This window comes from Phacochoerus africanus, chromosome 15, assembly GCF_016906955.1.
Source record: "Phacochoerus africanus isolate WHEZ1 chromosome 15, ROS_Pafr_v1, whole genome shotgun sequence".
NCBI lineage: Eukaryota > Metazoa > Chordata > Mammalia > Artiodactyla > Suidae > Phacochoerus > Phacochoerus africanus.
The window spans coordinates 128,695,405-128,720,352 of record NC_062558.1 but is presented as its reverse complement, the minus strand read 5'-3'; the positions used below and the strand labels follow the sequence as shown (position 1 = coordinate 128,720,352).

Genomic DNA, 24,948 nt, shown 5'->3' with positions numbered 1-24,948 from the left:
GTTTTGGTTATAAACAGTTGTCAGGTCTTCCAGAAAATGTGACATTATTACAATACAAGACCTCTGAATGTGACTTTGATGTATGCAGTTTAGTATAGCATTTTATGTAGCTTTTAAAAAGTGAGAAAAAAATTCTTCTTAATCAAATTTTATCAGATTATAGGCTGGGGACCTTCTTCAGCCTCACGCTCAAATCTTTGTCTCTAAGAATGTATTACTATTTAAACTCTGCCCTCTTTAGAGTTTTGAACCTGTAGAGTTCTATTTCTCTAAAATAAATGGATCTCAGCGTATCAGGTGAGTCAGTTACCTCATTTGTAAAAGGGGTTTAGATAATAATTCCTAGTGGAAGGGTCATTGTGAGGATTAAGGGTAAAACTGCCTGTCACATTGTTTGTATGCCCTGTACAGCAATGACCTCCTTTGTTTTCTTGCTGGTTTTGTTTCTTGTGTCATATTTGGGGTTTCCTGCCCTTTCTTCAGAGCATCTTTAAGGTGTTCTCTCTGAAGTGCAGAGTCCGACTGAAAACTAGCAGACTTGGCTGTGGTGGCTTGGTTAGGAGAGAAACCTTACCTTTTAGAGTGCTGGGGTTTAATCAGTGTTGTGTCTGACTGAGAGAGAATGGAGTGTTACAGCAGAGAAAGAGGTGATTCTGGGCATCTGGACACATATCACATTGAGATCCATAGAGAAATGTTTTCGAGCCACAGGGCAGCCCAGATCTGATCAAACCTTTCATGTTAGAGCTTAAAAATGAAGACCCAGACAAATGCAGTGCTTGTCCTCAGTTACGTTGTTCAGGACTAGAAACCCATCTTCTGACCTTAAAAACAGTGTGTTTTTCCCCCACTGTACCCCTGGTTCCCAGTTCTTTCATAGCCTAGAGCCTTTTTCATTATAATTTGATATTCTCCATGGATCTGTATGTAAGGGTGTCTATTATAAGACATGTTATGTCTGCTATTACTATATCTGTGTGTCTGCTATACTCTAGTCAATAGTTTTTGTTTTGCTTTTTTTTTTTGAAGAAAATCACATTTATAGCTACCAGTCAGAGCCTCTGATAAATGACTATATGGTGAAGAATAATGTTTCATTGACTTTAAGTCTCCTGACCTAAAGGTGGACAGTATTGTCTGAGGGAAAATAAAATATATTGGGCTTTCTGAATATTGAAATTACCTTAGAGACCTCCATTACCTTCTTCACAAAACTTTGGAAAAACCTTGGGTAAGGAACTGATGAGCTGTGTCATGCTCTAGATGTGTTGCATCTGCCCAGGTGTGCTGATTTTCAAGGGCAAAAGAAAGTCCAGCCATTCAGACTAGGATAACATGTAAATATTTTTTGTTCATCATAAATCATGTCAGCCCCGGTCTAAAGATATTTTCTTTGAAGTATACACAGGATTTTTCTGTAGAATACTTGTGGAATGGGAAAAATCTTCTCTGCAGAGCTATAGAATGTATAAATTGAAGAAGCCGATATTCAAAACCGTAGAGAAAAAAGAGATTCTGAATTATTCACATCATCTTTGGGGCTAAAATGGTTAAATTAAAAATATTTGACTTGGCAGGCTAAAACCATGAAAGCTTATGTATTAATACATGGGCTGTTTATGGACCTAGCTCTAATCTACAATAAAAAACTTAGGTTTCTTGTTCTCTGGTATACCATGTCTCTTGAGATTGGCTGAGTCATTTCCACATTTGAAGGGTAATTTGGAGTGATCCGCTTTAAAATAAAAGAATGTACTCTGAAAGGCATGGGGGAGAGACACTTTGAAAAACTAGAGAATCATAATCCAGAGTCACCCAAACAAAAGTTACAAGAGGCCTAACACAGGACCAGCTGGAACCATGATACAATTGGAAATGTATGAATGCACGTAGATGCCCTGACTAGGAAGACAGTGTTTTCCAATGTAAGCGCGAAACAAGTCACAAAGTAGCCACTCCGTATTAGCTGATTTACAGTCAAGCTGCTGCTCAGGTGGGCAGCTTCACTTCGCAGACTGCTCAGTGTATTATGTGTTTGTCACTGGCCACCAAGTTGCCCTGGTATTTGTGTGTGTGTGTCTGGGAGACTGTGTGTATGTCTTATGATCACAGGAGAGTGGCATATCCACTCTAAAGATGTTTAAGAATTAAGTTCAGAAACAGAGCTTATTTGAATTTTGCCTCGTATGGATTTGGATATAGAGTCCACCTTTTAAAAGTTATTTTAATTCCCCCCCTTACCCCTCTTTGGGCACACACAAGAAATTATCATGCTGGCAATGGCATCCTGAGGACGGTTCTTAATGCCACACCAGCAAGTACTAAAAATAGATGATTTTGAGAAAATCCAAAAGTGATCAGAAATGATTGTGGACTGATGAGAAAGACATGCTCCACGGCAACTGAGACCACTTTCCAAGGTAAAGCCCATTTGGGTGCCCAGGGCATAGACTCACCCTGCAGAGATGCTGAAGCGGTGGTCCAGCTCCTGTCTGAGAGACACATGCCCTTTGAGCAGCCACAGCTGAAGTCTGGGCTGATTGGTACTTGGCTCCTGATGGGCAGAAGCTTGCCATTTGTATAGAACATTCGTTCCATGAGGTTAGGCATTTTTGCTGTCTTGTATACTGCTGTTCCTATGTCTTGAAAGGTGCCTGGCCCACAGTGGGCGGGCAAAGGATGTTGTGGACAGGAAAAAAAATAGTGGCTTCAAACCCCAATTATGCCAAGAAAGCAATCTCTGAAACTTGTTACTATCCTTAAGTCCCAGAATGGCTAGTGAGCCTGAAGGTGTATTATATGCCAGTGGCCAAGTCACGATGGAACTTCTTATTACTCCCCTCCTCCCTGCTTCACAGGACAGTAGAGATATTTTTATTGAAAGCAGAATATCTGTTTTTCAGTACTGGCACATTTAACACAATGTCTCAGGTGCTAACAGGGTATCTGGAGATTACCTCCATTCCAACTTTTAAAGTCCTCAGGCCAGATTTAGGGATGGACCCAGATTCTATGGGGCTTCGAGCTTATGTAATCTGAGGTCTCCTCTTAAAAAAAAAGGGGGGGGGGATACAGATTCTAAATAGAAAATTAGGTCTAAGTGCTTGGGAAGGACCTGTGCAAAGGAAGAACCTTGAAGCTTAGGTTTCATTATCTTCCTGGTAGTTTGCTTCTGGTTTTGTTGTTCATTCAGAAAAGCAGACACCAACATTTTTTATAGAAACTTTGTGTCAGACTGGAAATCAGGGAAATAAGTGATCTGCATCAATTGCTAAGCGAAAAGCACCTCAAACATTAGGAACTTCAGCACTACCATGTGGACGCTGCCACCCATAATAGAAACGATAAAAATGCAGTACACAGCCACAGAAATAATAATGGCAAAAGACAGTGTTAGATTGAGTCCCCAGAACCTCCTAAACACTGTATTGAATGTTTCAATGGCTTATTTCATCCTCAGCATAACCCCGTGTGCAGTGTAATTATCCCTGTATTACACATGAAAAAACTGAGGATCAGAGGTGTTAAGAACGATTTCCTCATACCACTACTGTGTGGTTGAGTCAGGAGTACAGCTGGAGCAGTTAGATGTCAGAGCCCTTCCTCTTAAAATGCCAGGAGAACGTTTTGTTGAGGATGTTTCAGAAAGCCAGCAGTGATGAGGCTGAACCCAAACTGAGAAAAGTAAGATCTGCTTTCTTGGACCTGGGAGGAGCTCCTTAAAAGTTATCAGGAATCTATTTTTTTTTTTCAGAGTAAGGCAGAATACCTTGATGCCTTGTCTCAGAGATAATGCTGGTGGTTTTCTTACTAGATTAACACAAGAGGGGGCAGACACTCAGCGGAAAAGCTTTCCATCCTTCCATGTTATTCCTGTAAGTTGATAGTAAATCATAAGCAGTACAACCAGCTTCTCTCTCTCAGGCATCTTTTGAATGAACTGGTTTGGGCTCGTTATATATGCTAAAGTAAGCTGTGCCTTGGAGAGTAATAGTGAAAATGCGCTTAGTTATCATCATAATTTTAGCAAATCACTACAACCTCAATTTTTAAAAATAATTTTTAGTCGATTTAACAATAGCTAATGATTCTCTCTACCACTGGGCTGAATAACAAATGAGAAAAACTACCCTGACCCTTTAACTTGTTTCCCAAATGCAGTTGTTATTTTAAAGCTATATGTTTTTGTTAAATTGTTAGGATTATACTCTATTTATTATTATTTTAGCAAGCAGTATAAAATGTAAAACTAGGACATTCCTTTTGCCACTATACTTTTTTCAAACTATTTGCGCAGCTTAAAACTTTTCCTTTGAATAATTGTTTTCCTTGTCCTTAGACAGTAGGTCCCTTGAAGTTTTATACGTTCAAATACAGGTGAAACATCTAATTTTATTTTCTTCTCTAATTGTTATAGCTTGCAATATAGTATTATAGTTCTTAAATTGCCTGCAGTCTGTATTGTTAGGCTCTCAACATTCTTGAGTAAGGAATACTTTTACTGAATTTCCTCTTTTTTTGGACAAAATTATCAAAATTTTAGAGAATCAAGGTTCTGTTGTCGTTAAGTCATCTGTAAATGTGTCTTATAACAAACTTGCTTAAACTACACTTCTTAAAAATTTATACAAACTATAGATTTAAATTATTTTATTATGGCAGATACATCCCACTTTATACCAATTAAAAAAAAATTTAGATGGACTCTTCCCAAAACATTGATATAATTATTAGATTCCTGGGGTATCTTTTAAGGTATTGAAAAGTCTTTTCATGTTTACTTTCTATGTCTTAAGTCACTTTTTTCCCTGTAGAAGAAAAGATGTGGAGTGGGCTGCTCCCTCCCGGCCTAAATGAAAGTGATGCTGAGTTGGATTCTGACGATGAAGCCGCATTAGAGAGCTCTGGACTTAACTTCCAGGAAGGGAAAGAAGATGGGACCATTACAGAAACAGAGATCTCAGATATCCCTACAAATGGACCAAAAACTGAAGCGGAGGCAAATGTAAATGCGTATGAAGAGTGTCCTTCTGGAATTCCCTTAAATATGTGGAATGTACGTTTTCTCTGATGTGTTCTTGTTAAAGTCTCTGCGTGTGTATTTGTACACGGTCCTGTGTGTGTCTCTGTCATGGTCAGAATGTACATGTTCTTGGGAGGTAAGATTGTTTTACTACTCTGTGGCTCTGTAGCCAACCCACTGGCCACTCAGAAACGTGTGTTCATTTTTGTTTTGTTTTTCATGAAAAGGGGAAGGAAAAAAAAACCGTTTCGTTGGAGTAGCTACTTTGCCTAACATGATGCACGAGGAGTTTCACTCTTAGTCTCTTTGTTGTCTGTGAGTCATTGACTTTTGCCCTTAGATTTTCAGATCGATTTATTTGGAAATAAATGAAGTTAAAAACTCAGGTTGCGAAAGTCTCAGACAATAGACTATTTCAAGAACTGAACTACCTCCATTAAATTTTATTTTTATAAATATTAGAATATAGTTTTTAATTAGTTAACCTGTGTTATTTTTTAAATGTGTGCTGTGCCTCAAAACATATTCTCTTTGTTTTTTTTTTTACTTTTATATAGAAATTTCAAGAACTGCATAAAAAACATTCTGAACAGAAAACCTCAAATTCAACAATCAGAAGGAAAAAAAGAAAACGCTCCAGAAAAGGTGTTTTGTTTTAATTCAGGTTAATTGTCACTAGTGTTAATGTTAAATTTGACCAATTGAGCTCAGCAATTTTTAATAAGACATATTTTTGAAATGATCAAATACTTAGGTATTGACACTTTGTGAATTCTTTTCAGATAAATTGAAGAATGAAGAAGACTCTCATAAGTAAGTAGGATTTAAAATATCTGTCAGAATTCTGGGTTATATTGGAGAATTTGTACATGCAGTTGAACTTCCTACCTCTGAAATGTCAGAACTAGTCGACATAATATAATTATAGTAACCAATTAAAAGCATGCAAAAATGAGTACAGTTTGTGTAAAACATAAATTATTGTCTGTCTTCTTACAGTGAACAGTCCAAAAGTGAAACCCAGTGGAAGGAGCTCACCCAGTATTTTGGAGTCAATGATAGGTTTGACCCCCCTGTTAAAAAGAAAAAAGTTGAAAAGGTACGATCTTTCTTATTGCATCTTAGATTAGCCAGAGGGAAATGTTTGTAACTAGCCTTGCCTAAGTTATTTCTCCTCATTAATTTATTTAGTGAAAAAGATGACAGATAAACAGGTAAATATCTAGTTACAGATCATCAGAAAAACTGTTAGGAAGGCAATAAACAAGATATTGTTAAGAAATTGAAAGGGAGACCCCTGGAGTTCCTGTTGTGGCTCAGTGGTAACGAACCCAACTAAGATCCAGGAGGATGCAGGTTTGATCCCTGGCCTCACTTAGTGGGTTAAGTTCCAGAGTTGCTGTGAGCTGTGGTGTAGGTTGCAGACGTGGCTCAGATCCTGTGTTGTTCTGGGTGTGGTGTAGGCCAGTGACTGTAGATCCTGATTCGACCCCTAGCCTAGGAAATTCCATATGCCACGGTTGTAGCCTAAAAAGCAAAAATAGGGAGTTCCCGTCGTGGCACAGTGGTTAACGAATCCGACTAGGAACCATGAGGTTGCGGGTTCGATCCCTGGCCTTGCTCAGTGGGTTAAGGATCCAGCGTTGCCGTGAGCTGTGGTGTGGGTCGCAGACGCGGCTCGGATCGCACGTTGCTGTGGCTCTGGCGTAGGCCGGTGGCTACAGCTCCGATTGGACCCCTAGCCTGGGAACCTCCATATGCCGCGGGAGCGGCCCAAGAAATGACAAAAAACAAAACAAAACAAAACAAAAAACTTCTCTTTAAAAAAATAAATAAATATAAATAAAAAATAAAAAGCAAAAGTAACATTAAATAAAAAATAAAATGTAGGCCCCACTTTACCTGAGCGGTCAGGGAAGGCTTTCTTAGAAGACATGGTTTCACCAAGACCAAAGAATGGGAGGGAACCATCTGTAGGCAGAATCCTGGTATAAAGGTAATAACCTGGGTAAAGGCCCTGGGGAGGAAGAGCCGCTGGAGACGTTAGAATAACTGGAAGGTCAGCCTGGCTGGATCAGAGACAGCGAAGAGGAGGGTGGGTAACCCCGCGGAGATGGGAGAGGCAGGCAGGCCGGGACCAGACTGGGTAGGCCCTTAAAGGACACAAGGAGGAATTGGGTTTTAGTCACGCTGCAATTGAGAGTCACTCAAGAGTTTTAAGGGAGTGACACGAACTAAGTTATATTTAAAAAGATCTCTTCTATGGAGGATAGACCTTGGGCCAGCAAAAGTGGTCGAGAAGAGAACAGTTAAGAGATGCTTCTAGGCATGAAATGATGGTGGGTTGAACAAGAATGGTGCTGCTGAAAATGGAAAAGTGAGTGGATTTGAGGTATACTGCAGAATTAGCAGTATTTGCTTCTGGATTGCTTATGAAGTGGTGGGGAGATGTGAGATTATGAGGATGGGGAGAGAACCATTTAAGGTTTTAACATAAGCAGTGGTGTGAATATCACGTTAATTACAAAGGCAGGAAAGCTTTGGATGGGAAAAGATTTAGAGTGGGGCCTATCCAAAGTTCATCTGTGGATCTGGGTAATATCAGGAAGCAAGAATAGAGTCGTAGACTGTTGGTAAAATGAGGCAAGAGCTTGGAGGAGAGTCTAGCTTGAGACACAGGTTTGGGAGTTGTTGGTCTGAGGAGGGCATTAGTATTTCTTAGAGGCTTGAATGAGTGAGTAACTGACATATTCACATAGGGGAATGTTGACAGACTCCAGGAGCATGAAAGTTGAGCTCTGGGCCATAGGGGTAGAGGCTCGGAGGCCTGCTGGTCAAAGGCCAAGTGTTGGTATCCTGCACGTAGAGATAGGATCATTGCCGTGTGTACGTAGAGGTCGTCACCATTTTCTGGTTAATCAGTGTTTCTTGTGAAATACCTCTGACTATAAACCCATCATTGGGTGGTATTACCTCATTGAGGGCACATGCACTAAGGCACTGACAGATTTTTGCATGTGAACCTTTTGATTCCAACTTTGCCAAGAAATCTTATCACCAGGTCCCTAGAACATGGGGGAATTGGAACCAAGATCATTTGCTGCTGTGAATAGTTACAGCTACTAAGCACTTTCCTTTTTACAGCTGTTCAAGTGAGGGCCAAAATGCTAAATTTCTTACAAGAGAAGATCCGTAGTAGAGGTGAAACTAAAACCCAGGCTTTATTATATCATTCTGAGGTCTCTAGCTCCCTGGCTTACCAGGGGGCTGGTAAGCACTTTAAAATGTGATTGACATGCTCTTGACCCTTGTGACTCTGGTGGGCTGGGAGGCGGGATCTCGAGAAGGGGATGTCCGTGACTGTACGGGACCTGTTGTAAGGCAGGAGGGAGGACGCTACGCTGACACCAGTGGTGCACAGGCCCTCTCTGGTCCACCTGCTTTAGAGTCCCAGTTGCTGACTAGCTTGTTCTTTTGAAGGAAGGAATGGTCAAATATTGGTTTTCGTAGGAAATAGTCTTAAAGTTTTACTCGTGTACTAGGCAGTCTTTGATATTTAGTTGTTTACAATGTTATTGTTTCCCTGCATGTATGAAATTGTACCTTGATACTGGTGAGATATGGCTGATTTATTTTTGGCTCTATATTTGGAATTTGTGAAGAGTAACTTTAGTAAAGGGTACTAAGACTCCTTGTGCAAAAATTTTTGAACAACTGCGCCTTAGGAACTAGTGTTCCGTTTCCCATTGTAAATTACTTGTGTGCAAGAAGAACAGTATAAGTCAAACACCATTTAAAAAGGAGATTTTTAAAGCGTAAGGGAAGACCACTGTAAATCCTTTCATAATCACTCATTGATCTGTTTTGTGAGTTTGGATGTTCTTAACGTAGGCATTCCTGTGTATGAATGACATCGGGTTGAGAAAGTCATGGCGTCTCCTACACAAGGAAACTGATGGAGCCTGATGCTGGCCAGGCTTGCATCTGTCCAGGATGTTGCCAGCACTTAATATTCTGTAAATAAGTGTAAGCATCAGAGGAAAGGAAGAATTTGGTGAAGCCACATTATTTCATGTTTTCGTGATTGTTGAGCATAATTACATGCCAGCAGGTTCACACTCCTTGTTTGGTTTGGAATTACTCTTTTCCATGCACCCTTTTTGCTGTCATGCTAAGGTCTCCACCATGAATCCAGTGGAGTAACTAGACGTTAAAAATGTTCACATTGGCAGCGCCAAGGTGAAAGCTAAGAATAAATGTTAAGTCCACCAGGTAATAGCTGCTGCCTAGGAAATCTAGAGAGGATCATGAAAATCTGTGATTGGGACAAAGCTAGCATGGATTTCTCGTCCGTTATTTTATTTCTCTGGAGCAGAGGATCTGTTACCATATCTCAGAGATCCTTGCTAGTCTGTATTCACTCAGTCACTCAACTTGCAAGAATGGTAAAACAAAGCAAACTTCTTAATCTCCTGTCTATCTTGTAGTCTTTTTTCTTTTTTCCCCTTTTTTGGGAAGACTGCTAAGATGAAACCGTTGCTCAAGCAAGGATGTGTATTTACAGCACTGCTGTCACCTGCTTCCCTGACAGTGCAGAGAGGCTTAATTTTTAAGATGTGATCTTCCTAATATCCAAAGCTGTTTTAAAGTGTTCTTTGTATTAAATACAGCTATAATTGTGTTTCTGGCAGCAGTTCTGGCACCCACCAATAATTCTGTAATCATAACATAATTATTTTGAATCTATGGGGGAATTTCTTTAGAATAAATTTTACTCATTAATTTCATTATAGATGCCTTAAATATTCTTTAGTTGGAATCAGTTTGATTAGTCCCCAGTCATTTTTTGGAAGTAGTTTTAGATCTCCTTAAACTACTTTAAGGAGATCTAAAACTTTTAGCAAGATAAACCAGAGGTAATTTAATCATTTGTGGAGTAATTGTACAATGTCTTTGATAATTTATTTTTTTAGTTGTTTATGAGAGGAAACTGCTATTAGATAGGGTGGTTTTTTCCAAATTTATATTTTTAGCGGAATACTTGAATCTGACCTCAGACTTCAATACAGAGATCACAGGCTGGCTGCCTTGAGTGGGCGGGTTCAGGGTGGGTGGTGGGGGAGGTGTGGAGGTGCCTGATGTTCCCTTGGGATCAGTTACAAAATGTTCCCTCTTGATCTTTATGTGATTCTTATTGGGTGGGTAGTAGGGCCAATATTCTTCTCATAATATAGACAAAGAAACTGAAGCCCAGCATGATTTGTCTAAGAATACAAACAAGGTGAAAAGTAAAATGAGATTTTTTTTTTACCATTTTCTTTCTTTTTTCTTTTTTTTTCCCTATTTAAAAAAATAAATAAAATGAGATTTTAACCCGAGTCATTTGATCCCAAATCTAGATTTTTCTGAAGTAATAATCCAACTTAGTTTTTACTTACCTGATTGAAATAATTTAAGCAGAGGTGTGGTTTATATGTAAAAGTAACAATTAATTCTTAATTCTTTTTTTTTCTTCCTCCTTTATGGAGGGATTACCAAATTTTTTTCCGCTAGATATTTAGGTCTCATCATAAAATAGAAAACTTGAGTGGAAAATTTGTATTAAAATTTGTATTCAATTAAAAATTTTGAATATATTATCTGAGTAAATATTAGTAGCAAAAGTTCTGTAGAAATATGTCGTGGTACAGTTTCACTTAAAGAGCTTTAATCAGAATGTTAAAAGGTTTAAGCACACACACATATAGATGCTTAGTTCTTCATGTGAAACCTAGTCCCTGTTAATGTCTCAGATATTTACAGTACTTCCTTCTCGACGACATTTGCAACAAAACTGTGACTTACAGGTTACTCGTTGACTCATGGGAACCTGCCAGATCTTGGCCTTAAATGATTTTCTATCTGTGACCGAATTGCCATCCCTGTTTGTCTGTCCTGAGATTTATCTTCAGTTAAATTCTGATTCCTGCCACAAGACATCTTAGGAGCACAGTGAGTCCCTGCAGAATAGCAGCAGGGCTTCTGTGCCTCCTGCCACTGCTGTGCTATGAAAGATGCCCCAGGTAATTCCCATAGAGGTTACTCTGGGGGCCAACCTAAGACCTTTAAAAAGCCTTAATACTCAGATCTTATTTCATGAGACTACTTGACTGACTCAAAGTTGCGATCTTGGGTCTCATACTTGGTTCTGAGCCCTTGGCAATCTATAATGAGGTCTGTAGTTATACAGCTATATTATATAGTTAAACTTTCTCTTTAATGGTATCCTGGTGGTTAGGTATAATATGAATAACTTATTTATTGACTACTACATCCTAAAAACTTTTTTTTAATTCTTTTTCAAAAAATGGTATTATTCTCATTTTACAGGTGGGATAACTGCCACCTATAGAGGTTTAGGCACTCACCCAGGGTTTCTTGGCCAGTAAGTAGAGGAGCTGGAATTTGAACCCAGGTCTCATCTTAACGACCCTGTTCTTTGTAAACTCTACTTTAACTTTTGGTCTCAAGGCTATGGATATCTTTTACCTAAAGCCTTTTTTTTTTTTTTTTTTAAACTAATGTAATCTTTTGAAAATATTTAGAATGGTAATATTGGGTTTGGGTATGCATATGAAACCAGAAATTTTTCAGAGCCAAAAGGAACTATTTTATTTTACTTAAATTAAAAAAAAAAAAAAAAGCTTAAAGGAAAAGAGAAAAGGAGAAAAAAACAGTCATATTTAGTAAAACTGTTGAAATTAAAAAAATAAACTTTCAAAAGAGCTAAAAACAAAGTTGAACATGTAGGTGGAATTCTAGGATTTTGTCTCTAGGAGAGAATTTTGGACACCCAAGCCAGTTCTCTCATTTTCTTTAAGGAAACTGAGGCTTATGAGTTGAGTACCTTGTTTACCCAGAGCTGTGACCACATTTTCTGATTTCTAGTCCAGGGCTCTTTCCATGATATCAGAGGCTGCTCTGGATGGCTGGGGGAATGGGAGTTAGTTGATGGTGGAGAGAGAGATTTGTACTTTTAGCTGATGTATTTGTAAGTGAAAGTTAAAATACCTATAAGCTCAGCAGTGCATATAAGTTTCCAGAAGAGGGGAATGTTTTGTTTTCTTTTTTTGTGATATTAACTGAAAGCTATGGCTCCATGGTAACCACCAAAGGGAATCTGGTCCATGCCAGTGGATGGCAGGAAAACGACTTGATAAGCACACCACTGGTTTATTCATGGGCGTTGGTGGTCAGAGTAGATCTCTGTTATTCTGGTAGGTCCTGGAGTAAAGGACCGCAGATCTTCAGTAATCTCAGGAGGCCTAGGTAATTAGAGGGCAGTGAACAGAGCCATTATATGAAACAAGCAGGGCAGAGTGGATGCTGTCGGTGACTGGGTTGCTGAGCTCTAGTGCTAGAGGGAGACAGGGTTCAGGGAGGGCACACGGGGAGCGGTGGGGGCTGGGCATAGGGGAGGGTAGTAGGGTCATCCGTGTGTAGGGAGGAGGGAACCTGCAGAGACAGAGAGGTAACATGAAACTTATGAGGACAGTTAGGATTTTTCAAAGAGAAACGCACCCAGAGGCACCGGGAGTATGAAGAGACTGGTAAATGTGGCCAGAGAATAGGAAGTATAGGCTTGCCCAAGATGGGGCTAAGAGAGCCTTTGGGGACCCGACTGTGAAGGGATTTGGGTGCTATTCAAAAGGAGCAAAGAAGCCGAGTGTTTGAAGCTGAGTAATGACGTATTATCTCCTTTAGAAAGACAGAAGACTGCTTTGAGGAGGGTTATAATCTTACAGACAAGAGATGATGAGGCCCTGAAGGGAGACGCGAGAGACACAAGCAGAGTTCAAATAAGAGCAAAGGATGGGAGGCGTTGAGGATGACTGAGGATTCTACCCCGGGTGACTGAGTGGGTGGTCAGCTCCGAAGGAGAGGCAGGGCAGGAAGTGATGAGCTCGATGTAAGAGACGTAATAAAGGTTGAAGCCCCTACCTCTGCACGGCCTTCAATATGAAGACAACTAGCAAGTTGCTGGAGATGTAGATCTTGGTAGAGTTGAGAGGGCTGATATTTTGAATTATTTAGAGATATAGAGCAGCTTTATAAGAAATAATCAAAGCCCTAGAATTGAGTATATTATTAAGGAGAGGGAAGAGTAAGAAGAAAAAGGGGTCAGTCACAGAACCTTGAGGACTTCTATAATTAAGGAGCAAGAAGAGAAGATAAGGGGCATCAGAGGAGATGTAAGTTGAATATTTGGGAGTTCCCATCGTGGCTTAGCGGTTAACAAATTTAACTAGCATCCATGAGGATGCAGGTTCGATCCCTGGCTTTGCTCAGTGGTTAAGGATCTGGCGTTGCCGTGAGCTGTGGTGTAGATCAGAGATGTGGCTCTGTTCCTGTGTTGCTGCGGTTGTGGCGTAGGCCGGCAGCTACAGCTCTGATTTGACCCCTAGCCTGGGAACCTCCATATGGCCACAGGTGGGGCCCTAAAAAAAAAAAAGAAAAAAGGGATATTTGGGGAGATTTAAGAATGAGGATGTCGTTGCCCTAATAGATGATAGGAGGATGAACAATGTCATTTATAGCTGAGGAGGGAGCCGTTTCAAAAGAATGATGAGGACAGAAGGAATAGAGGGTTGAATGGGAGACGACTTGGGGCAACCAGTATACTGTTTTCAAGAGAGAGGTGAAGTACCACCATCAGGAGAAATCATTTCGAGGGAAGGGAGCTCTGTCTTCTCATCCAGCCCCTGGTCCGGATTGAGGAGGACAGGCTTGCTTATAGATTGAGAGCAAGAGAGAGGAAGAGAGGAGAAAATTTAAAGAGCAAGGTTCTGAATAGCATGTAAACAGGTGAAATTATGGTAAACACATGTGGTAGGATTAGTCTTGGGAAGGGAGATGGTTTTTTTTTTCTTGAAGGCAATAAGGATGGAGGAACAGAGTCATTGAGAGGGAGCCAAGGGGAAGATGATAGAAAGGATGGACATGCAGGTCCTTGGTTATTCCCCCCCCCCCACCCAATCTCAGCTTTCCATTAAGTAGGGGGTAGAGATGTAGTCTGCTGAAAAGGAAGGGGGTAGGGTTAAGAGAATTTGAAAAAATGGAAAAGACGTTTTAGAGGAATGTGAGAACTTTCAAGGGCAGAATTCTAAGCCTACCCAGCAGAGTTTGAAAAATAGCGTTTAGTAAAGCCAGCGAATTGAGTCATGGTTTTCTCTGCCACTGATGGGATACCTAGATACTAAAGATACAAATGGGTAGGAATAGCCGAAACAAGATGTGATGTTATAGGAAGTTGAAGGTATTGCTTAGGTTAGTGGTTCTCAAACTTTAGCCTGGTTAGAGTCAATGGACTGCTGGACTCTAGCCCAGAGTTTCTGATGCAGATTTGCATTTCTAACAAGTTCTCAGATAGTACTGATGCTGCTGGTCCAGACTCAAACTTTGAGAACTTTTGGCTTAGAGTCTAGTTTGAAAAGATTAATCATGGGTTGCAGGCTAGAGAGGGAGGGGGCGGAATCCAGGTAGGGGCTGAAGGACTGTGAGAACAGATGTGGTGGTGCCAGAGTATGGAGTTCCAAATGAAGACAAGGCAGGTTTACCGACTGAAGACTTGGGGTAAGTGGAAGGAAAGAATCTTGTGTTTAGAGAGAATTCTATATGGCCTAGAACAAGCCTATTCAAAGTATTGGTCTTCCAAGAGATAAAGAATTTTTGCCAGAATAAAACTCAGTGTACTTCTTCCTTCTCTGAGCAAGTCTTGTTCTCATCCTTTTCCTTCCTCTCCTAAAAAAGTCAGCTAGACAGACTGGTGCAGAGTCATGCAGCTTGATTTGCATTCTGGCATCAGCTCAGTCTGTGGACTGGCATCATTTGCAGACCTGAACTGGTGCACAGACCACCCTTGGCCTAGAGTATAGATTCTGGGGCGGGCTGTTATTTAGAGGTCCTTGAAGATGAAGCATATTGGAAGAGTGAGTCTAGGATATTGTTTGGACCATCAGAAGAATTCTGCAGAAACACAAAAAAGAGAAACTTCTGGAGACTGGTGAATGACCACTGGACCAGAATGGGAAGAGGACAGGAGAGCAGTGTGGCTTGGGGCTACTGAGGGGCTACTGAATGACCGTCTCAAGTGACAGTCGGGAGCAAGGAAAGGAAGCCTAATTGTCCTCTCTTGGGTGGGCTGAGGGATTGTGAGAAGGTCCAGTCTGCACTCAACGTGGACATCAGTGACACCCTTGCTGGTCTTTGTCTCTGTAATCCTTTTAGACGAATTATGTGTGGATATTTTTAAAGTCATGTTTCAACAAAGGCTCCTTGGAAGCGAACTTTCTCTTGGTTGACTGGTATAATAAAGCAGTACACTGATGGAAGAGACATTTCCAAGACTCCTTTATGGAGAAGTCCGTTAACTAAAAATTTGGGAGATACGCTTTTTTCTTCTAAGACGCATATATTAGACTATTTTTAGAAATACACATTTACTGTAGTAACTGTTTCCATAAGCTAAAAACTCAGTTATTTAAGTCTAATAAGCGTCTTTCCATAATGTATAATGTATCCTACCTAGTCTCTTTGGTAATCTCATGAAATTTTTAATTATGACTTCCTAAAGTATCTTCAGCTAGTAAATAACATTTCCTTAGGAAAGTAAAATCATTCCTATATATCACTTTCCTCCCATCTTTAATATCCACCTTAATACCCATAGTCAGAGACCAGAAGGGGCTTTTGAATGAAAGTCCCAAACTACAGGAATGGGCAGTAGAGAAGAGGCAGAAGAAAATAGTGGTTTAGAATACAGGCTCTGGGCAAACCTGGATTTGTATGTAAACACAGCTTATGTAGACTTTGTGACCTCGGCCACGTTAATGAGTCTAAGCTTCTGTTTCTTCCTGTTCAAAATAGGATAACAATATTATTTCATTGAACTGTCGTAAGGATTAAATGAACCTTCTTAACAGTACTAAGCCCACGGTGTACCAATGATAAGCACACCATAATTTCTAACTATTATTGTCATTAAGGGAAAGCATAGTCTTTAGGGTCACAAAAATCTGGATTTGCATCTCTTCTTTCTTAGTTCAAGAAGTAGGCATTCTCTTGTGGCTCAGTGGGTTGAGGATCTGGCATTGTCGCTGCTGTGGCGTGGGTTCAATCCCTACCCTAGGAACTTCCATATGCAACGAGTGCTGGCAAAAAAAGGAGAAAAAAGAAAAAAAAAAAAAAGAAATGATCTGACCTTGGATAAACCATTTAATATCTCTGAACTGCCTTGTCATCAGTAAATGGGAGTGGTAGCAATTACAACACATGGTCACCGTGAGAATTAAATTGTCTTAAGTATGTCATGTTTTTGGTGTGGGCCAGAGACATAGTCTTTGCTAGCAAATGTTTGCCTTTATTTCCTGCCTCTAAGTTTTAGGTTTCTTTTCTTTCTAGTCGGGCCTTGAGAAGAGCATAGACCAAGCCGTGGAAGAGTGGAACATAGAGAAGGCCGAGGAACTCAGCAACCAGCTAGCGACTCGAGAGGTGAGTCAGTCACACTGATGACACATCTTCTGTATTTGCAGATTTTCTAAATCAAATGTACATCCTTTTTATGACAATGAGTAAGTTCACTATTCAAATATTAGATCTAAGGTTTTCCTTTCTGTCTACTGTGTTCTCTCTTATTCTGCCATTTATTTCAAAATGCTGGATTTTATTTTTGTCTTTAACGTTAGTAAATTATTTTGGTCTAAATCTTATGCTGGAAATAATCCATGATTGATATTCAACCCTAGATTTCATCTAGTTCAGAGAGCTTTTTACCAGTAATGATTAAAAGGCTTTTTCCATTTGCATCTTTAACTCAATTTAACTTTCCCTGAGGGCAGCTGTGTGTTCTGATGTCACATCTCTCAACGTAGTCCTAACCCTTGCTCCCCAGAATGCTTTCTTACTGCATATTCTAAACAGCTCCCTAAGCCCTAAGAATTTCCAGCCTTTTTTAAACCTCTGGCCCATAGTATAAAACCAGTGGGTATATTGAATATTCTTTTTCCAAGTACACAAGGCATTCAGAAGATTCTCACTTGCATCCCCTGGGAGGAATATATTCCTCCCACTGGGAATCTCTGCAAGGTGTCGCTAGACAGAGTCACACAGATAAAGAGTTCATATTGACTTTTTTTTTTTAGGAGGTTCCCAGGCTAGGGGTTGAATCGGAGCTGTAGCCACTGGCCTACGCCAGAGCCACAGCAACGCGGGATCCGAGCCGCGTCTGCAACCTACACCACAGCTCACGGCAACGCTGGATCGTTAACCCACTGAGCAAGGGCAGGGACCGAACCCGCAACCTCATGGTTCCTAGTCAGATTCGTTAACCACTGCGCCACGACGGGAACTCCCATATTGACTTTTTTTTGGTCGTTGTTTTATAATTCTTTTTTGTCTTAGTGTCTAGGAAGAAAGCTCTATCATAGCTTTCATTTTTAATACATCCCTGCCTTCTTCACCTCATTCTTAAAGTGCACCTTTTCCGTGATGTTAATCTCATGGAGAACATAGTCATCTGAGGAAACTGGTGGCCATGTGCACTGTTCTTTCCTACTCACCTGCAGGTGAACATTTTTCCTAAACTGAGGTTAATGATGAAATTACTATTTCAGTAAATTCTTCTATGGAAACACCTTCCACTGTTCCATCCTCAGATGCCAAAATATCTACCATTGGTGGCTGTTTGTTGGCTTGTTTTCTCTTTTTGGCTGTTGACCATAAATAATCTTTGGGGGGAGGTTATTTTTAGGTAGAGGAGAAAACAAGTTCAGAAGTGAGGATTAGGGATTCACAAATTGTCTTTGTTTCCCCTGAAGCCTTTAACATCAATTGCTACATTAAATACTTCTCTTTAGGATGTGTGTATAGTTTATGTGCATTCATTAATGGCTAATCTAAAGAAAATTGTGAAGTTGTGAGCTTGAGTTTGGGACCCAGGCAAGAAGAAGCATAAATGGTGACTATGAGGCCTTTTAAAAAGTGAGATTTAAAAAAAAAAAAAAAATTAATGATTGCTTTTTTTTTTTTTGTGAGATTCATTCTTTCTTTCCTAGCTTGTGATATGCTTGTGCTTTGAGTTTGACAGTTGCTCTCTTCATCTTTAAAGTAGCTGTATTTTGATTTTATTGATTATAGCATTCATTGAATATAATAGCTTTCTGTTACTCTATTTCCAAATAGAAGGATTCAGGTATTACATTTTAATGAAATGAATGTGATAGTGTGTTGAATGGAACCACAAACTCAGTAGGATTTCCGTGTTAGTTGTTGGTGATTATCGTGGCTTCTTTAGGTTCATAGATATCTGGGCCCTTATGTCTCTTAATCAGCTGTGTGCTAAAGATCATCTTTAAAGTTACATTCACCACACATAGCACATACTGTGTATTAGTAAGTAGGCAGTTTTGGCACTTGGAACTTCCTCTGGCATACAGGTACTGTTAGAGGGAGTGGTCAGGTTTCTCAGCCAGCTTGCAAGTATACACCGTATAGCAAATTATACCAGTAGCATATCTGCTCTTCAAATTGGACTTGACCATGAAAGAGCAGAGCATGGTGAGGAAAGGCATGCTCGTGGGGCTGGAGGAGACTCCAGTGGGTAGATGTGGCTGCAAGGAAGGGGAGAGGTAGGCACAGTAGGATAGGGTGTTGGGGTTGTGAAGAGTGGGTCAAGGGGCTTTCCGGAAGAGAAAGGTACCTAAGGCCACAATATCAACCATTGGTCTAGGTGACACCTAAATGAGGGGTGTGGAAGATTTTGTTGGCCTGCTCTGAGTATCCACCTCATTTGGGTCAGAAGCAAAAATTTTTAGAGAACTAGTACTGAAATATACTACTTAAATACATGATGTGCCATATGTTGGAGCATGTGTCTTTAGAATCCCTTTAAAAGTTGTGGGTATTTGTTACTGTTTTCTCTCCAGCAAATTCTGATGCTGTCGGCATGTGGCTGGTCTCTGAGTTGACTAGATAGTTCCAGGAAAGCTAAAGATAGACATGGAGTACAACCAGAAGGGCCTTGGGGTATGGCTGCCTGATTGTTCTCAGAAACACCACGGACTTCTGTATCTTCACTGTTCTCCCAAGAATCACAGAAGCCAGTAAACTGCTGTTCCATTCTCATTGCTGGTCCAGTTTTCCTTTTGGGAGACCCAACAGTTGTGTATTTTGCAATCTCTTCCAAATAGCAAGGTGACTTGCAGCTCAGCCAGAGGCCCCAGGTCAATAAGGTTCCTCAGACCTTTGCTTGGTTAAAGGAAGAAAGAGTAATGCAAGCCCTAGTCCAAGACATAAAATGTGGGCCCCGCACGATCCATTCATGGCTGGCTCTTTTTCTCTGTGTCTTTTTTCTGTTTATTAGCACCCTCCCCCAAAGGCGAGGGGGTTCAGAGAGAAGCATTTCCTTTACTGCAGGCTCTGTGTTCTCTGAGGTAAAGTTAATAATGCTGAAATTTTAAGTGTTGGACACATTTGATTTTTTAAAAAAAATCTTTTCTTTTGGAATAATGGCAGCTGTTCAGAAAGTTGCGAAATTTATAAAAAGGCTTTCTATTTACCCTTCACACAGATACCTGAGATGTTAACAGTTAACATTTGCTCTACCATTCTTTCTAATTTATTTACCTTATTTAGATTTGCCAAATGTCTCACTGATTTTCTTTACGACAAAAGAAAATTTTCTTTTTTCTGATCTAGGAGGTGGCGTTTTGTTGTCATGTCTTTTTAGTCTTCTTTAATCTGGAATATTTCCTCAGTTTGTTTCTTAGGACCTTAGTATTTTTGAAGAGTAGAGGTCAATTATTTTGTAGGATTTCTCTCAATTTTGGTTTGTCTGAGGCTTCCTTATGCTTAGATTCACATTATGCATTTTTTGGCAGGAATCCCACAGAAATGGTAGTGTGTCCTTCTCAGTGGAAGCTGTTACGGGGCGTGTGGTATCTGTTTGTCCAATTTATCAATGATGTTCTTTTGATTATTTGGTTAAGGCGGTGCCTCCAGGTTTTTCATCTATAACATTACTCTTCTTCCCTATGTAATAAATTAGTAAGTGTCTCATGGAGAGGTGGGTGATGATTTGAGATTGTGTAAGTTTCTTATTCTCATTATTCTTTACCTGCTAGTTCTAGCATTTATTGCTGATTTGTTTTCTTGCTTGAGACAATTATTATTGTAACAACTATTGTTGTTAAATAACTTAAATCTTTAAATACTGTTGATGGTACTTTTCAAATTCACCTGGCAAATCAAATCTAAAATTTGCCTTACATGAGACACAGGATCTTTGATGTACCTATGTTAAATCTCTCAGTAAACTGGGAATCAGGAATTGCACACGGCTTTCCTGGGTGGTGCGCCCGGTGGGGATGGGGTGACGGCGGCCTTGTGTCCACCAGGGTTGCATGTTCGCTCATTCATGCCTTGTTTTCCTCGTCATTGGTCACCTGTGAGCTTTTCTTTCTCTGCCACTTGAACCTGCTTGTTGGAGCAAACAGAAGTAGTGCCTCCGGGGCCTCAGAGATGAGTTTCCTTTGAGGATATTAAGTTTCTGTTTCTGTGTTTTGTTCTGTCACACTGCTGTTTTAGAAATGGGAATTGCGTAATACTGACTAGATGTTTTCCACTTTAATAGTTGTTTCCTGTCATACTTTATGACCAATGAGATTTACTTTAGAAATAGGTAACATTTTCAGCACTTGTAAGGATAGTAAACATTTTTCTCAAGTGTTCTTTTTACTTCCATACAAATATAGTGCTTTGTTCCAGTAAAATAATTTTGGTGTGGCGTTAAAGAATTCTGATTAAAAGAAGAAACAGTACCTGGGCCCTATTCTTTTCCTTGTGTAAGTGGAAAAATGTCTGGAAAGTTTTTGCTGCTCAGACACAGACATTGGAGGGACACCGACGCCATGTTAATTAAACACCCGTGAAGAATAACTAATCAAGATGGAATTCTTGAATAAATAGTTTAACTGGAGATTTAATTTTTCATATTTATCTCCCTGGTGCTAATCACTGTGGATATGAAGGATGGGATTTTAAGAAGTAAGTGATTGTGCGTTTGGGGCAGAAACCCTTTATGAATTAAATGTATACGTGCATGGTAGGTGTCCTTTTGGAAATTAGGTATATTCATTTTTAATCAGGACCATTTTCTTTTTTCAAGAAGCAGTGACTGGGACCCACTGATAAAGCCTTCGCTCAGAGGCACAGGTCCTAGCGTTCTTAAAGCTTTTTCCAACTATAATAAGTGAAACTAATTTTTGATGTTTAACATTTATAAGCCTGTGAAACTATTAGGGCAGCATCAGTATTGAGAAAAATGGAACCAAAAGTAGAACCATGTCTGAGAATGGCCTTTGAAAGCAGTTCCACAAAACAAAACAAAACAAAACAAAACGAACCAGCATGCCAAAACAGCCTGTCCGTGCACCATCATTATGACCCAGCAAGTGCATACTTTTCCAGAATCGTAGTATTCCCTTAAATTAATGGTGACATTACAGATGTGTATAATCTGGTTTGGGGGGGTGGTGGCTCAGGTTCACATTCGACACTTAGATTGTACTTTGCCATCTAGTCATGTGGCTGCTTTGGGCTGTCCCGCCTGTTGGTCAAATCCTCCTTGGTTGTTAACAATCTTGGAGGAGAGAGAAAGTGGGAAAATACACATGGGTTCGTGTCATACTGATGAAACTGTTCTAATTTGGAAAAAAAAATAGTTTTTTAAAAACACGTTGTTTAGGTATTGTACATACACATACACAGGCACCCACATCTTTGAGCGTGTTTGTGCTTGCTAACCTCAGGCCTGAATTGGAAGTACAGGCCGTTCATTGACAGGGATCCTCAAAAATACCATCCTTTGGTACTTGTCTTTTCTGACGTACTGTCTTTGTGACAGTCCAGATCATACCCATCTGTAGAACCCAGTAGAAACAAGTATTTTTAAATTAAGTACTAAAGGCTAGATTTAGTGAAGTAGGCAGCACTTCCATTGCATCTCATGTTTCTCTAGGCATCTCCATGTTAGGCTGCTGTAGATAAAAAGCCAACTTGGGGAGTTCCCATTGTTTTCGCCTTGGAAATGAATCCAACCAGTGTCCATGAGAATGCGGGTTCAATCCCTGGCCTCGCTCGTGGGTTAAGGATCCAGCGTTGCTGTGGCTGTGGTGTAGACCGGCCATTGCAGCTCCGATTTGACCCCAGCTTGGGAACTAACATATGCCCTAAAAACCAAAAAAACCCCACCCAACTTGGTTTGGCAGCAGATCGTGCGTTTCTGTCATATCGCTTCCAGTTACAGCTGTGCATTGTCAGGGCAGAAATGAACGGGGAGGGGAGGTTGCCGGTGAACCTTGTTTTTGCCTTCTGTAGCTCATGCCCTTGAAGATTACTTTCTCTAATTACGTCTCAAATAGGATGGCCTTTGGCAGCACCAGCTAAAGCTGATTCCTTGAAAACATCGGTACATACTTCATGTTCTAATGTTATAACCATTTTGTGTAACTTAGAAAGAAGCCTTTTTTTTTTTTTAACAATTTGCAATGTATATTAATTTTCACATCTGAGTTATTTAGGTTATAATCCGCCACCATCTTTGCTCAGGCCAAAACCCTTCAATTATAAAAAGCTTCACATTTAAAGCCCTTTTGCGCCAATTTATAAATGGAGGCCTAAGGCAATGACTTCAGGCTTTAGTGATGTTGAGCATAGTATTTATTGAGGACTTAACCAGGGTATCGCAAGAATAAATGATAAAAAAAAAAGTATCTCCCTTTGATAGTATTCTTTTATAGCTATAGATATATATTTTTATAGATATAGCTAGTATTCTTTTTATAGATATAGATACATATTATAGGTGAATTAAACTGAGAATTTAATTTATTAAGTTATTAAGTAGACTGCTTAGAATTTTGGATTCCAAAACATAGGTAGAGTTAATAATATTGAAATATTAATAGTTAATATTTAAATAACAAAGGTAGGAATGGCCTTTATAAAAAAAAAACAAAACTAATGTTTGAATTGATTGAATTATTTCATTCCTAGCTAAATAAATTGAATACTATCTACATTTGAGCAGATTATTAATTTGTTGCCTAAGTTCTATTTTTAGAGCGTTTTCCTAGAAAATCTGAAGACATTCTCATTGCAGAGAGATAGAAATGAGACACATTTCAAGAGAGAAATGTTTTTACATTAACAGCTAAGAAGTGGCCCTTTCTCAGAAATATTTCAGATGCTGTAGCACTTGCCCTGGCGTTCAGAATTTTCTCAGCGCAGTTTGTTGTTAGGTTTTAGTTTCCCCGAGAGGATTCTGGCTGCAATTTACCCTTTTCATTTTCGGATATTAATTTTATGTCTGTGTACATGCTGTGTTGTCTTGATGGAGTGAGAGCTTGACTTCCCCTCCCCTCCCCTCCCCCCGAGGAAAATACCCTCTCCCCAGATAGTACCGTTTTGACCGATGTACCCATCAAAGTACCTGGAGCATTCTCCTGTCCTAGAGTTCAGAATTGAAACATTTGTTTAAATTTTTGAGATAGAGATGCTGCCACACTTGGAAAGTCTGATGTTTCTTCTCATCAGTGCTGTTTTCAGAGCTGTAGTATTTTAGGAAAAGCTGAATTGAAAGGCATTATGGTGAAGCAAGTCTTAATGATTATAAACTCTTTATTCTATAATCAAGAGGGCAAAATTATTTTCTTCTTCTTCTTGTAACTGCTTTCTTGTAGAAATGTCTTAACAACTGTGATTCCAAAGGTAAAACAGTTTGTTCAGATGTGAAGCTGAATGTATATTACAATTAGCTATTATAAGAATTTATCATTAGAACATTTGACTCTAAAAAGCCTGGCAGGTACTTCCTATTTTCTTAATTGCTGTGAGTTCTTGTCACTGAAGATGGGGTAAACAAAGTAAAAATGCATGAAATAGTACTTATTTGTACATGTTAAGAGTTTAAAACTAAATGTCTCCATTTCGGCATTTCATTTTTCCAGAAAGGCGCTTTCCTTTGTTGCTAGTACGAGGGTGTATGTGCAGAACACATTCTTTCGTACAAAGTCATCTAATGCCTGCAAACTGGCCAGCAAAATTTGTTTTACGTCCTTCTTTGGAATTTCACTGCCTCTCTCGTTCCATGTCTCACTGTTAATTTTTCTTCTCTTCCCAGTTAGACAGCGGAGTGTGGGGCATGTTTCGCTGATTAGCGCTGGGAGAGGATCTAGGACACCGAGGAGAGAAAGCCCTCACTGAAGGGGCTTTTCCTCCCAGGCTGGCCACCTGGGGATGTTGGGCGGGCTCTGCCCTGGGGGGGTAGGGGGTGTGTCTCCCTTAAGGATCCTCTACCACCGACTCATTTTCATTAACTTTGGTCATTTCTCAGTGGTGTTTTCATTTAAATGTGCCTCTTTGTGTCATTCTGTAATCTGTGCACAGTTGGGGCGGGGGTAGGGGGGCTTTTAATGGTGATTTTTAATTCTTTGAAGGCTTGCTCTCCTTAGTTCTTAAAAGTAGTTCACTTATTTCACATGGATGAGCAATTAGCACACCTTATGGAAAATAAGAAGTGCCTGTCCAGGTTGGGGAGGGCCTTCTTGAATTCCTTTACTCGGAGCTTAAAGATGTGTCCTTTCCTAAAAAAAAGTGGTGTATAGCCTTGAAGTTGGAGCATTTTAACATGAGAAAAATAAACATGGTCCTGAGTGATGGGTTTTCCTCTCAGGCTTTTAGGTGTGCTTTTTCGATCTCATTGCACTGAGGACACTTTCTTTTAACCTCTGGGGGATGATTGGGTGATCACCTAGAATGGTGTTCCTTATGCTCTCTTTTAATTATGTTTATCTGTGCTTTTAACAAACCTTAAAAAAAGATTTCAGATG

General features: G+C 39.8%; 1 protein-coding gene across 3 annotated transcripts in view; it reads left to right on the top strand.

Annotated features, from left to right (window-relative positions):
- FAM204A (family with sequence similarity 204 member A) overlaps positions 1-24,948 on the top strand; it is a 33,350-nt gene that overhangs the window by 1,210 nt on the left and 7,192 nt on the right. For 2 of the 3 annotated variants that reach the window (XM_047760504.1, XM_047760506.1), the window contains exons 2-6: positions 4,815-5,056; positions 5,581-5,668; positions 5,806-5,836; positions 6,023-6,122; positions 16,463-16,552. In XM_047760504.1, coding sequence (XP_047616460.1) covers positions 4,823-5,056; positions 5,581-5,668; positions 5,806-5,836; positions 6,023-6,122; positions 16,463-16,552 — 543 coding nt within the window. In that variant the 5' untranslated portion in view covers positions 4,815-4,822. Of the gene's footprint in view, positions 1-3,814; positions 3,876-4,814; positions 5,057-5,580; positions 5,669-5,805; positions 5,837-6,022; positions 6,123-16,462; positions 16,553-24,948 lie in introns of those variants that run through there. The other variant, XM_047760505.1, reaches the window with a different exon arrangement.